This window comes from Platichthys flesus, chromosome 19 (assembly GCF_949316205.1).
Source record: "Platichthys flesus chromosome 19, fPlaFle2.1, whole genome shotgun sequence".
Lineage (NCBI taxonomy): Eukaryota > Metazoa > Chordata > Actinopteri > Pleuronectiformes > Pleuronectidae > Platichthys > Platichthys flesus.
This window is the reverse complement of record NC_084963.1, coordinates 11,677,709-11,692,225: the sequence shown is the minus strand read 5'-3', so window position 1 is coordinate 11,692,225 and position 14,517 is coordinate 11,677,709. Positions and strand designations below refer to the sequence as shown.

At 40.4% G+C, this 14,517-nt stretch overlaps 1 protein-coding gene across 4 annotated transcripts in view; it reads left to right on the top strand.

The window, feature by feature from the left end:
- dym (dymeclin) overlaps positions 1-14,517 on the top strand; it is a 47,542-nt gene that overhangs the window by 8,282 nt on the left and 24,743 nt on the right. For all 4 annotated transcript variants that reach the window (XM_062413019.1, XM_062413018.1, XM_062413016.1 and 1 more), the window contains exons 8-14: positions 51-190; positions 7,054-7,239; positions 7,336-7,514; positions 8,805-8,930; positions 9,057-9,170; positions 10,106-10,200; positions 13,737-13,836. In XM_062413019.1, the coding sequence (XP_062269003.1) occupies positions 51-190; positions 7,054-7,239; positions 7,336-7,514; positions 8,805-8,930; positions 9,057-9,170; positions 10,106-10,200; positions 13,737-13,836 (940 nt within the window). The remainder of the gene's footprint in view (positions 1-50; positions 191-7,053; positions 7,240-7,335; positions 7,515-8,804; positions 8,931-9,056; positions 9,171-10,105; positions 10,201-13,736; positions 13,837-14,517) is intronic.

The following is a 14,517-nucleotide window of genomic DNA, read 5'->3' as shown; positions in this document are numbered from 1 at the left end:
TGGAATGTTTTTCGAACTAGCTATTGAAACTTCTTTTTCCTTTTCCCCAGTTTGTCTCTAACCAGTCGACTGGTGAAGACCCTGCTCTATAACTTCATCAGGCAGGAGAAGTGTCCACCTCCATCAACCCACGTCTTTGAGCCCAAAGCTGAGGGGGGCCTGCTCTATGGCCTGGCGTCCGGGGTGGCAAGTACGAGAACGCAAATCCTCACATGAGGAAAACGCAACAAAACGTGAAAGATTAGTGAAAATCTGCCATTTGTTTATTTTCACAACCCAGAACATATGTTTATAACCTTTTTATATATTGATTCTGAGTCATATTGCTGGGGTCTTGGGACAAATGTACCTGTATAACAAGAATTGCACTCAGTGGAGCGCTACCTCCGCCCCTTGGCTATAAAACCAGCCTTATAGCCAAGGGGCACATGAAGTCTCTCAGCTCCACATTGGTGGTAGTTTCTCGGCCAATTTGTTACCACACAGTATTTGAAAAAGCCTACTGAAACCATATAGAAAACCACTATGTCCAGATTTGTATTTCGCTCTGGATAGAATTACACACACACACTTTGCAAACGCCCCATCTCACAATGTTAAAGAAAGTGACACAAAATTCCTGGATCTGCCTCCTGATCATCACCGTAATTGAATAGGTTCTTCCCTGAACAATACCCTTCAAAGATCGGTGGTAATCCAGCCAGTGGTTTTTGAATAATCCTGATGACTACCAGTCAGACAAATGCACACAAAGACATAACCTCCTAGGCTGAGGTAGTGAGCTTTTTGTTGAGTTTTTAAGTAAGTTTTTAACAAGTCAAAATGTCTGCTGTGAAAAGAAAATAAAGATTCTATTTATTTTAAGGCTTTAAGCTCTCTTAACTTTGACCTTGCATCAGTATTTTGTTAATTTAACTTTGGAAAACAGTAATAGGCAGTTTGGAACCAATCATCTCTAAGGGCTGAGCAAATATTGTATGTCGGTTGATATTCATAATTGTCACACTATGATTCTTATTACTGTTATATCTCCCAGCCCATCTCCCATGTTTTTCTTCCAAAGAGTCCCCAGCCTTGTTCGGCTTGTGACTCCTTAAAATTAAGCAAAGTCAACCAATGACCTCTAGTCACAGGTTATAGCCTATTCAGTGCGGACATTATTGTTGAGCACGTCAACAAAAAAAATTGACAAAATCTGCCTAATATTGGGCTACAGAAACCCTAGTGGTCCTTACTGAAAGGTTGTTTTTGATTATTTGATCACTGCTTTTGCACTTTGTCTCATTGATGTCACCACAATCCCCACATTGAGGCTGGTGAGTTCAAAATGTTCACAGAAATTATTCTTTTGAGATCAAATTACCAAAAATTACCCAGACTGTCAAAATAGAGACTTGAAAGTGTCAGTTGTTTATCTATCCTTGGAGCCAAAGAGTGAGAATTGTGTTCTTCGAACAAAAATAAGTTCAAGCCACTCCGACCGTTATGACAGCGTAGATGAAAGTGATGAGTTAAGTCAACAGAGTGTGTGTGTGTGTTGTGTGTGTGTTTATTAGACTGAACACATGTTTGTTTGAGTGTGAGAATAGGGCTGGGTTTCCCTTTGCAGATAAATGCTCTTTGTCGGTTGCTGGTGGCAGATTCCTATCAGTGAGCCATCAGCATTCAACTCAGCCTGTCTGTCTGTAGCCAGTGATCAGCTCGATGAGTTATGGTGCCCTGTCCTGTTCTGTAATCCCCTAGAGCCTGTCTGTCTGCAGCCGCCTCCCTTATACACACACACACACAGACCAACAAAGACACAAGCTCCCTTATTCTCAGAGCTCAGAAACAACACTTGTTTTCTTTCGCTGTCTCGTACAGTCATTTGCGCTCAGCCATTAGGGATTGACAGAGTACATAAACAAGAACAACTCACCAGTACACAGGGCTTTGTTCTAAAGTGACGGTAAATATCAGTTCGACATGGGTCTTAAATTTCATTCATGATGGTCGTAAATCGTCATGAACATCATCAACAAGTCAATTTGACAGGAGACCCTAGAAACATGCTTAAGTTGTGTTATATATGTATGTGTATCTGCAATTAGAACTTTTATATAATATAATACTATATAATTTCTATCTCGATATTGTTGCAATGACAGGCAAATTTTAGATTGCATTACACCTATACACTCTATGCCAAGTGCTTGAAACCTGAATTATTTTTGAATGACCACCAGAGGGCGGCTACACTGGTTGCGAAAAGGAGTCCGTTTCTACACAAGTCTCTGAGAAAAACGACTCTCACATTTATAATGTTAGTAAACAATGTCATTTGGGGTTTATGGTCTCAATTGGTAGTTTCCAGTCTTCTTCAAAACAGCATGATGCTTGTTTCGTAAATTATGTCACCATTTAGAGTGAAATAGACAATAGAGCACAGTATGTTAAGGGACGTGGATATTGTTCGAATTAACGGCTGATGCCATTCAATAGGTGGAGGTCAGAACTGTAGGTGGGAATGATGCAGTGTCCTTGATGGCCTGAGTCAGTTTTGCTGGATCCAAAATCCAAGATGGATCTGGACAAAATGCCAAACTTGAGGCTTTAAAAGGGCAGCTCACAAATCATTGGGTGACATCATGGTAGGTTGATGACACCACAGTTTTGCTTTATTTACGTGCAGCATAGAAATGTATTTAATCCATGGTTTCCCAGCTATGTTGGATAAATTTATAAAAAATCCTTGAACTCAACTTCCATTGGAAAAAATCGACATTAAACTTGGAATCTTTAGGACCTGAAAATTGCTGTTTAAGTCTGTAAATCCACACACAGTTCTCTGGATAGACACAACAGTGTATGCTCCCTCAATGTTTGCTTCCAAATGACAGATCCTCATGTTGGTAGCATTCAAAACCACTCATGTCTGCACATCCACTTTCACAGATGGCCTGGGTTTTCCCCCGGAACCAAACACCGCTCACTGGCAAAGCAAAGCAGGGCTGGATATCTGTCGCCAGTTTAATGTCTGGGGAGATAGGATGTCTCTTCCTGTCTTGCTCTTATACACTCTGCTGTCTGAGCATCTGTGGGGGGATTATCACCTCAGTGACTCAGAACATTTTGGACTTCCTCTCCTCTCCTCTCCTCTCCTCTCCTCTCCTCTCCTCTCCTCTCCTCTCCCTCTCCAGAAAGGATTAATTTGAGGGATTGCGTTTTTTTTTTTTATGTTAGTAGATGTTATAAAACTGTTGTTGGTCTGTGGAATGTTCTCATGTGTTGGACATGTTTATTTTAGATTGGGTTTGGATGAAAGCATTTTGAGCATATATTTTGATTTGTGTGAGATTATCAGGAGAGTGTGTTTATTTATTGTCTGTACAGCATGTTTCCCCATGTGCATTTCTGGATAATCACGAGTTTGGTGTGTGTGTGTATCTGCGTGCTTGGCTAAGGCTTTGGCCTGAAGCCCTGATGTCATATTTCATTCAGTGTTATGCAAGTAAATAAGTAAATAGCACATTGTGCCTGTCTCTGTTGGCTAGAAGAGAAGTCCACATTTCTGTGTCTGCACTGAACCATCTATTCTCCGATGGAATAACCTCCCACCTCAGCTGCCTTCTCTTCTGTCTCAACACAGACCAATGAAGTCTTCACATGTTCTTGTTCTTTTTAACAAAGTTTTAGACTCATTTGGAAGGCCTGCTGAGGTCATTTTTAGCCAGACTGATTGTATTAAAATGCTGGCCTATTGGTTCACAGAATGAATTAACTGGATGGATATTCATGGTCCCCATTCAATGACTTTAATTTGGTGATTCCCTTGTATCCTGTAGTACGTCTCTGGTTTGTCACAGAATTTTGCACGGTGACAATGATGTTTCTTAGATGATGTTTTCATAGTGACTTTGTTGGCTTCATCTCTACAGCTACTATGACAGTGACTTGAGTGAAAAATCTCATCTATTGAATGGATAAACATGAAATTCGGTACTGGCAATCATTAGTGGGATTGCTTTCATCCTCACGTTTGAAAGCGCCATCATATCTGATAACATTCCCATCACTATAACTTTTTATTTTTGTTTTTATCGCAGACATTTGTGAATTAGTTATTATGATTATTTCATCCAGTTAAACTTAACCCTTACCTATTGTCTGGGCTAAGTTGTATTTGCAATTTTATTGGCACATTTTAGTGGATCTTTGGCACAGAGGAGTAATGCTTAGTTTTCTGTCATTTAATTTATAACTTTCATTTAGCTTCTACATGGAGCAGAACAGAATAACAAATGAACAATCCTCAGATGTTAACTTGATTCATACTGGTCCTAATTCAGACTGAAAATAACAACTACTGCAGCCTTGAAGATAAGCAATAATTTCCCCTCAACCGGCAGTCTAATAACAATGGCGTCATTGAGAGCTGTGTGTGTTTGATAATAACCATGATGTGAAGTCACATTAGGTAATAGGGCAGGGTCTTATGAGGTAGAGATTGATTTAAAGGGATAGATTTCCTGCCTGTGTAATATTTCACTTTGAATTTAGAAGTGACTTTGTGCCAACAGTAATTTCTGTGATCATGGTGATCATTATGTAATTACAAATAATGAATTGCTCTGTAACTTCATTTTGGTCATGACAATCGTCTGTCTTTCCCCACTGTATTTTTCCCAGTTGTTTTTGGAATCTTATGTCCTTGTCTACATATTGTAAGACCTGAAGGCATTCATAGGTTTTCAGGGAAGAAACACTTCAGAGGCTGTTGTGATTACAGACTCATAATAAACAACAGACTTTGTTGTTGCACGTCTCAAAGTAGGATGCATTCGTTGCCCCCAAGTCCCAAAACCCAGATTCCAATTTCAGCGTGCCAGCCTCTGTGTCCGTGTGTGACCTTCTCTTTTCCTCACTTTCCCCTCTTCTCTTTCCTTCTCTTCATGTCCTCCTCCTCTTTTTCCACTCGGCGTCCGGCCAGGGCCGGAGCAGCCTGAGCAGTGTAGCATTATTGGGTTTATGTGGTGGGCAGGCAGACAGGCAGAGGGAACTGAGCCAGACGGATAACAAACAGCACCCACTAAGGTAAAATAGAGCGAGAGAGTGTGTGTTTGTGTATGTTTGTGTTTGTGTGTGTGCGTTAGAGTGCAGGAAATGTGGCTGCCAGACCAGGCTCTCTGACACTGTTGGGCTAGTCACTGTGGTGCCAGTGATGAGATGAACAGGGCTCCGTCACAACTTGGCCCTCCCTCTCTCTCTCGATCATGTTTTCTCTCTCACTCGCTCCCCTCTCTCTGGCCAGTCGAGGGGAAGAAGAGTGTCGTGCCGGGAGCAAGAGAGACAGACTGATCAGTGCAAATTACATTATTTCTCTCTTGGGGATTTCTTTTTATCATGAAGCACTTTGTTGATGTTTAGCTCCAATATAAACAAATTCATTCTCCTCTTTACAAGAATTGTGAACACATATCTACAAAGCGGCTCTTTACTTGTCGTCAGTGAATTTAGAGGCAAATCAACATATAAATTGTAAATGCTACTTAGATTTTCATCAGTCACAAGTTGTTGAAAAGAAACTCTTCGTCAGAGAAAGGAGAAAAGTACATGAAAAGCCTTCATTTTGTCATTCAGAATGGTTTAAAACTTGTATGACTGCTCTTAACGTTGCAGGGTGTTCATCACTTACAGGCTCTTCCTTTGTCATCTCCTTTTCTTCGACCAAAACTGCAAGAGGAAGGGGACAGGATTTGACCTCCCTTTTCTCCTTGAGTTAATGTTTTTTTTTTTATATAGTAGGAGGTCCTTGTACACGAAGCATGTCACCCCTCTAATGTTCCAAAAGTAATCTGTCCTTGTATACTTGACTTAAATCTTATCTGGTTCAGTAACCGCATAAACAGATGACGTTAGTGTGTCATAGTCGGGTGGATCAGGATGACTTTTATGACATTACCCTTCTCGGTGAGTGTAAATTAGGCCAGGACAGTTTTTCTGCTCTTCCAGCTTTTGCCACTAGATGGCAACAAATCTACTTGGCTTCTCTTCAAATCCAGTAGCACGAATCAGTGAGAACCTACCACACACGCACACTGTCTAACTCCAGCTTGCTCCATGTATTCTGTGTGGCTAGACGTGCAGGAGCCAGAGGCTGTCATTGTGTACCTTGGTGTTCATGCTTCTCGTGCTTCTCATGACGCCTGAAAGCACCAGCACTTCAGTTACTCTGCAGGAAATGCAGCTCTCTCTCATCTCTCACATCAAGAAAAACCAAGTCTGCTCCAGTTGGCCAGTAGTTCCAGTTTCTCTTTGCGCTGTGGCACCGTCTATGTTGTTTCAAATTTCAGGTTCTGCAAACCACCGTACATGATTCCTTTGTGCTTTTTTGGCCAGGACTACATCAGTCTGACCTCAAGCCCTGTTTAACATTCATTTACCTATGAAAGGAAAAGCAGTTGTAAGATTGACGAACTGCAAGTAGGGACAGTACTTTGGGGCTTTCTATTAAAAATGATTTACACGCATAACCTCACAGATCTTTAGATTTTGCATCTATTACTTCTTTGTTGTTCTGAAACAGGGTTGCCGCTCTCAAAACCCTGCTAAAGTTGACCTAAATGAACAACAAAGGAGGTGTGTCAGAAAAGATGAGACAATTATTTTCCTGCACTGAACTAAAAGTTGAATAAATATATTAAATTATTGGTAGAAAAACTATGCAAATGAAAAAAACAAACACCTACCTACTCAACAAAAAGTTCAATATAACTAGACTGACACTCTGTAGAGGTCATACCTCCAACTAGGCTCAACAGTCCCCTTAAATTTAATCAAGCTGTACCAAATTTAACACACTTATAGAAAAAAGGCAATATCTCACAATGTGTTGTGCAATCTTGCTTACAAACAAACCAGCCCACAAGCATAGGAACAGGGGTGATAACATAACCTCTTTGGTGGCGGTAGTAATGCAGGAAGAAGTAAATAAATGATGAAAAGGAACAAAGGAGTTGCTGAGTGTATATTTTTATCTGTGTGGGTTGACCTGCCTCTCATTTTGATCTCCAGGTGGACTGTGGAGTGTCTTCACATTGGGTGGAGCTGGCGGCAAATCAGGCATAGACCAAGAACAGAACCCCTTACCTCTGTCTAATCAGAGCCTTCTGTTACTACTGGTCCTCGCCAATCTAACAGACGGGCCTGACTGGCCCAACCCCTACCGCCAGGCTATAACTTGTTTCAGAAACACACAAGGTAGATATTTTTACCGGAGACCCACTGATATACTTGTTAAAAACTGTCATATGTCATCTTCCTGAGTGTTTTATATTTTTTCCTCTGCTCATGTAGACACATCATCGCTGCCCGTGGAGCCACCTCACACTTTCCAAATCAATTTCAACAGTCTGTACACAGCGCTGTGTGAACAGCAGCGCTCTGATCAGGCCACGTTACTGCTGTACACCCTGCTTCACCAGAACGCCAACATGAGGACATACATGCTCTCCAGAACGGATATGGACAATCTGGTGGGTAGAATGGGAATGTAGACTTTAATTTTGATTGTGTTCGTTTACAGAGCTTGGTGCACAAAGCCACGCGTATTAATTATTCCAATCTACATCTGACTTTTCTATCAAAGTGGAAGCAAAGAAAGAATCCAAGCGTGATTGGTCAATCCCCAACAAAAACACATTATGCAGCTCTTCTTTACACACATGCATATGGCCATGAAAGCATTTCATCTCGGGCCAATGCTATGGCTCAGTAAACACACAGGATGTATGCAGTGGCAGCTGGTGCTTTTCTGTCCATGTGGGACTACGCCAGTTATTCCTTATAGCAGAGCAAATGTACTGAGGCAATAAGTGAGGGAAAATCAATCTATAGCACAGCATGTCAGGTGGTTTTATATATAGCAAAAGTATGGTGGATCTTTCACAAATGAGGCTTTATATCTGACACCGTATAACCTAATAATTTGGTCTTATGCACAGGAAGAGCAAGTAGCAGTTAAAATAGTGCGCACAGATATGTTTGGCCGATATTTTAGCAAACAGAAAACCACATATTTGCAATAATGGCTCCACATGTGCAGGCAATGACCTTAATTAACAGTCACATTTTAAACTGTAGGTCTATTAAAATCCTTTACTTCTGATATCACTGTGACCTTTCTGTGTTATTCAATATTTATGGCTGCTATAATAAAATACCATCATTAGCTGATCTAGCTTGAGCTTATTATGTAGGGGGGCTACTAATGAGTCTTGCTACTTTCTCTGTGCTGAACAATAAAGCACTGCTGCACGACAGCATAATGAGCTAACACTCAAACTGTGAGCCCACTCTGCTAACTGCTTTCACTTTGACTGTGTGCTTCTGTCTGTCCTGCTTACCTCTTATATCTAGCATGTCTCCGCCTATAGCATTATGATCCATAATTCAGGAGTGTCAAAAAACATGTAAGGAGGAAAATCTTGACTTCGTAACTAACGTCTGTGCTCCTGCTTTTCTGTCTTATATTAGTTGGTGCTATGTTAGCACCAGAGGTTGGTTAATTGGATTTTATGCAGTAGGGACCCTATGATCCGTAGAATAGGTTTTTATCATTCATATTCATCAGTGTCAAAAACAGATGTTCACATTTCCGTCCACTGTTGGTGCAGTTTATCCACTCGTGTTGTTTTCTTGTTTCTTTGCTCACAAATTGCCAGAACATTTGCAACTTCTCATCGTAGTCACCAAAATCAAGACTTTTAATGAAAGTCACCTGCACATACAGTATGCTGTAATCTTCTTCCTCCTCTTCCTCTCAGGTGTTGCCCATCCTTGAGATCCTTTACCACGTAGAGGAAAGAAACTCTCATCACGTCTACATGGCCCTCATTATTCTCCTCATTCTCACTGAAGATGATGCCTTCAATCGCTCCATCCATGAGGTGGTGGGTAGACACAAACAAGTTATACACACACCGGTCAGGTTTCAGGAATTAACACAACTTCCATTACCTGCACTTGTTGGGATTATAGTTCCTATATCCTCATTCCTGTCTCAATTCTGGTTTCAGGTATTGAAGAGCGTCTCATGGTACACAGAGAGGTCATTGACGGATATCTCTCTTGGCAGTTTGCTTATCCTGGTGGTTATCCGCACCATCCAGTTTAACATGACCCGGACAAGGGTAAGATAAACGTGTATTCACGCACACTCAGAAACATGACATGTAATCAGAAATCCATCAGCTGTAGACACATTTTGTGACTGTATATAAAGATGGACAACACGACAACTCTACAAAAGTGAAGCTAAATTATTACCATCATGCCCTGGTGGTCATAAATACTGCCTCCTCCATGTTGGCAGATGGAACATGGGCCAAATCAGTCTATGCCAAAAAAGATTTCCCATGTAGATTTTTGTCATTTTAAGTTATTCTTATAAAGCTGTAGTAAGGCTGTTGTTTTTTATTACTTCTACTAAGAAGGATATGGTTTCATCTGCGTACATTTTTGTTAGTTCGCAAGTTTACGCAAAAACTCCTATTTCCACTGAATTTTGTGGAGGAATGGGACTCTATCCAAGAAGAACATGGAGAGGATCCGTATAAATGGGTGGATACAGGATTTTCTGTTTTCAATTTCTTTAACCTGGCGAGATAGAGAATTAGCCTTGACAGAATTAAGTGCCCAGCTAGTTTCATCCGTTTGTTTATTGGTAGGACAATTACGCACAAATTATTTATCTGATCTTCATGAAATTTGGAGGAGGGGTGGGACATGAGCCAAAGAACCACCCACAGAGGTATGATTAACTCATGATTGATAAGGCGGGTGTATCGGCAGGACCATGATACTGTGGCTCCACTCTCCAATCACCACTGAGCAGACCCTGGCTCCTAATGATGTCATCCCTCCAAGATGGCATTGCTGCTATCTAAAATATTTTGACATCAGTTTTTGTACAGTGGGAGGAAGAAGAGTCGTCTTGTCCCTCTTGGTATACATTGATCCAAATAGTGATGTAATGCATTTGTGAATTCTAAAGAATGAAAAAAACTTTTTTTAATTTCATCTAATAGTATCATCACTGTACCATCACTCTATGTGTCTTTCCTAGGATAAATACCTCCATACCAACTGTCTGGCTGCCCTTGCCAATATGTCAGCCCAGTTTAGATGTCTGCACCAGTACGCTGCTCAGCGCATTATCAGGTGATGAACAAAAGATGATATATTAACAGTTCTTCTATCCATTCGTTCCCCATACAGCCGTTTAAAGCTTTTATCCGGATCTTACCATCTTACTCTAATAGATCCATTATCTGTGAGAATGTTAAAAGTAGCTTTACATGTAGTGGCATAATGGCCAAGCTTATTTTTATCAAGTGTGGCCTGTCTGTATGTTCTCTGGTGGTTTAAATTATCGAGTGAATCTTGACCTGTACAATGTATACAGCCTGTTATATGGATGAAACCCTTAGTATATGTAATTTGTTATCATTATAACAATACAAATGGTAATATTATACATTTAGGAATCATTAACGGATAAAATAATTATAAAAGAATGTCTACTTAATGCACTGAATTAAAGGCATGGCAGATGAAAATACTCAATTACGCTGATGGAAATCATGGAAATTATTTCATAATTAATGAAAAACATTGTATAGCAATGTTTGATCTGGTGTATTAATGATTTGAATAAAACCACAGATTCAAAAGAAATAGCATAGACTTTATAAATCACACATCAGCACTTTTTCATTGGCTCACATTAAACATTGTCTTGCTGAATATTAAATCTGCTGAGTTTGCTTCTTTTCTGGCTAAGAAAGAGAAGAGAGTCGAACTAAAAGACAAATTTGCATTTCAGAGAGAGAATCTGGATGCTCTCCCTCCCAAAAAAATATTACACTGTCAAAGTCTGCCTAAGACCTTCCTCGGCACATGTATGTGAGTAAGGTCTGATAAAACCACGGGACACAATCTGTTGATAGTATGAAATTGTAGTTTTATAGAATAAAATCAACAGCATCAGTAAGTGTGTAACACTGTCAGCTAGGATGTATTTCAACTTTATTAATTCCGGCTTTATGTAAGCTGGGGGCCTCGGAACAATCATCTGCACCAGATTTAAATAAAAGCGTCCTTGTGAGTCAAGCAAAGACGCCAATGGAGAGACAGAAAACAAAAGGAACGGAAAGTCTAATTCACACAAACACCCTGCTTTGTTTTAGTGATTCATGTTGACTCAGCAGAAAATATTTATCATTGCAGTAACTTGAGCGTGTCTATGGCATAGAAGACCAAGAAAAGAAATATTGAGAGAAGTGTGTCTGTGTAGAAAATAACGTTATGTAACCCGAGGGAACGGAGGGAAGGGTTTGGACCACAAGGACACGGAAGACTTGAGAGGACACACACAGACTCACACAATCACACACACACACACACACACACACACACAGAGACATCAAGACACACACACAAAATAATTCGTGTCTGTTTGTTCCTCTCCCCCTGTAACTCCAGTCACAGGGGGAGAGGAATGTTTCCTTCTCTGACAACGCGTACACGTTCGCACACACTCAAGGATCCTCTTATCTCCCCGCCCCATGTCTCTCTCCATATCTGTTACTCTCCGGTGTTTTGAGTGGGAGAGGAACGCCGTCTGTGAACGTGTACATGTCCGTCCTGTGGTGATGTAGAGCAAACCGTCTCCATGTCTGACTATAATGATAATGATAATGATGATGATGATGATGACTATGATGGCCTGGGCTGGGTTAAACCGGCTGGCTGGCTGCTAGATAAAGGGACATTTCCTGGCAGGAATATCCACATGGCAGCCAGGCACGGCTGAACTCTTCTCCTTAATTGATTCTAAGAGAGTCGTGGCTGGACCTGTTTATTTACAATCAGCACCGGGTTGAGCTCCCCCAACTACTGCCCATCATATTTCCTTGTTATTGTCTATTCATCATTTCTCTCCATCTATTCCCTTTTGGCCACAATTTGACACAAATATAAGTCTGTATGGAAAAAGAGAAGTTGTGATGAAGGAAGGTTTAAACAGATTTTATAGTATCTGCTTTTCCTTGCTGCACCTCACTATCAAATGCCGCCACTCCACTAGAAAGCCCCAAACAAATAGCTGGGCTGTTGCAAATATTGCAATGTGGCTTGAGATCAGATGGGGGACCTGTTGCACATTTTATTGACAAAGCTTCCGTTTGATAATTCTCTTAAAACTTGAGCATTTGGCTGCACAATTGATTAAATTGAAATCTTGATCTCGATTCACACCAATACACACATTAATTTGTAAATGACAACGAGATCAGCTCAAATCAGCTCAAATGGAGCAGTGGAATAGAGCAAGAGAAAAGTGGAGAAACGTTTGTGCTAAGGACAAAGGTGCCCCAGTAAATGCCAGCTGGAGAGCTGTTTCTCCGGCTTAAGGTTTGGTTGCAGCCTGGCCTCATTTCATTGTTACTGTCATACCAAACCTAGATGAAGGTGGTGACAACCAGATAACCAAACCCGCTGTGCTCGTACTGAAAAAATGTTCCCATTCTTTCATGTGGAGGGTTTTGGGGATCTAGACAAGACGATGAAGCTGTGAAGGCCAAGAAAATGTCAGGAGAAAAAATCTCATCTGCCCTGACAACACAATAGACCAGGAGCAATCATCTTTATTGTTTTGTGGCCAATGAGTGCAGCCAATATTTTGCTATTGAATAAAAAATCCACGCAAGAAAATTGCAATTCTCATTTTTCCAGACTCAAACCGTACATAATCTAATCCTTAAAATGAAAATTCAAAAATATATCATACAAATAATCATATTTTAAAGGAGGACAGGTGACCACCCAGTTGGTGTGTCCACTATTCAGGGAAACAGAATCTTTTGGACAGGTGAAGACAGACCACCTATATGTTGACCATGTCTGTCATGATCTCAGCCTTATAACTGATTTTGGGATTAGGCCGGCACTTTGGAAATCCTCCTGGGTCGCCGCTTCCTGTCCATGTCCTTCACTGCCTCGACATAAATGGGAGGATGTGACAGAGCAACTAGTCAAAGTGCGTTATTGTGGGCAGGGATCCCAGGTGGGGCTCCCTTGGTGGTCTCTCGTTCGAATCTGACTAGATACTACAACAGGTCCTATTAAGTAGAAGTGGCTCCTTTGACATGAGGTCTCTAGATAACAGGTAGACCTCCATGTCGCTGCTCAGATACGTCCATCCACCTATCATTCAGCCAATTAGCCTGGATAAAGAACGCTGAGAGATATCGTGCGTTTGTATGTGTGTGTGTTTTTCAGTGCTGACAGATGGACAGGTGTTGCTCTGAGGGACTTGAGTTGAGATCTTTGTGCTTATAGGGCTCCTTTAGCCCATTGCTGTCATTGAATTTAATTTATTTTTTGATCTTTGTTCCTTGATTAAAGCACAAATTAAACATTTAACACCCTTGGGGGCCTATAGCGGGATTATTAAAAAGTATTAATTAAAAACAGAAGGTCATTAATGAGTTTAATAACAGTTTATGATGAAAAGGTTGGTCAAAAAAGTGGGAAAAAATTTGTTTTATGCAACCAATATATTAGAAACATTTTAAAGGTTTCGTTAGATTTAAACCATTCCAGATGATAGTGTTGGCTTCATAGATGTGTATCATCCATAGTCAATGTTGCTCTGACTCTATTTTGTCTTCTCTCTCTTTGTCTCTTTCCTGCAGTTTATTTGCTTTGCTTTCCAAAAAGCACAACAAGGTTCTGGAGCAGGCAACACAGAGTCTTCGAGGCAGACAGGCAGACAACACAGCCTTGCCCGATTATGTGAGTAATAGACACACACACACACACACATATTACATTCATTTCAAATAGTCATGTATATATAGTAGCCAAAGCCCAAAATGTGTTTAGCGAGCTAATATGACAGTCAAGTCAATTGTTGTTAACTGTCATCATTAAAAGGCAAAAAGTGTACTTCCCCAATATTAAACTGTCCGTTAAGAAATGATCCATTCAGTCTTATAAATGGTCGATGTAACTATTTTACTCGAACAAGCTTTGACATACAATTAATAATGATAGCATTTAAAGTTGAAGCTGTAACAAGCTAAATTATCTGTATTTTGTTTTTGTCTAACATCACATAACATTTTACATTTCACTTGTCAGACAAGTTATATTGACTTGTTCAGCTCTCATTTGAGGATGTAGTTTTTAAATTTGATGCTGGAGTTTACCGAATGTAAGTGATGCACACCCACTGTCAAGTGGCAGTGCAGCTTCGACTAGCCCTTTGTCTTTTCTCTCATTACTTTCACGGTTCGTACACACACACACACACACACACACACACACACACACGTAATTTGCATTGAAATAGTTTTCACTTCTAGACTAATATTTGATGAAACTATTGAGCGTTTGCAAAACCGAGCATTCAAATCAGCCATTCGCAGCAGAACCACGGTAATATTGAAATTTCTCTGAAATATCTGTATTAAT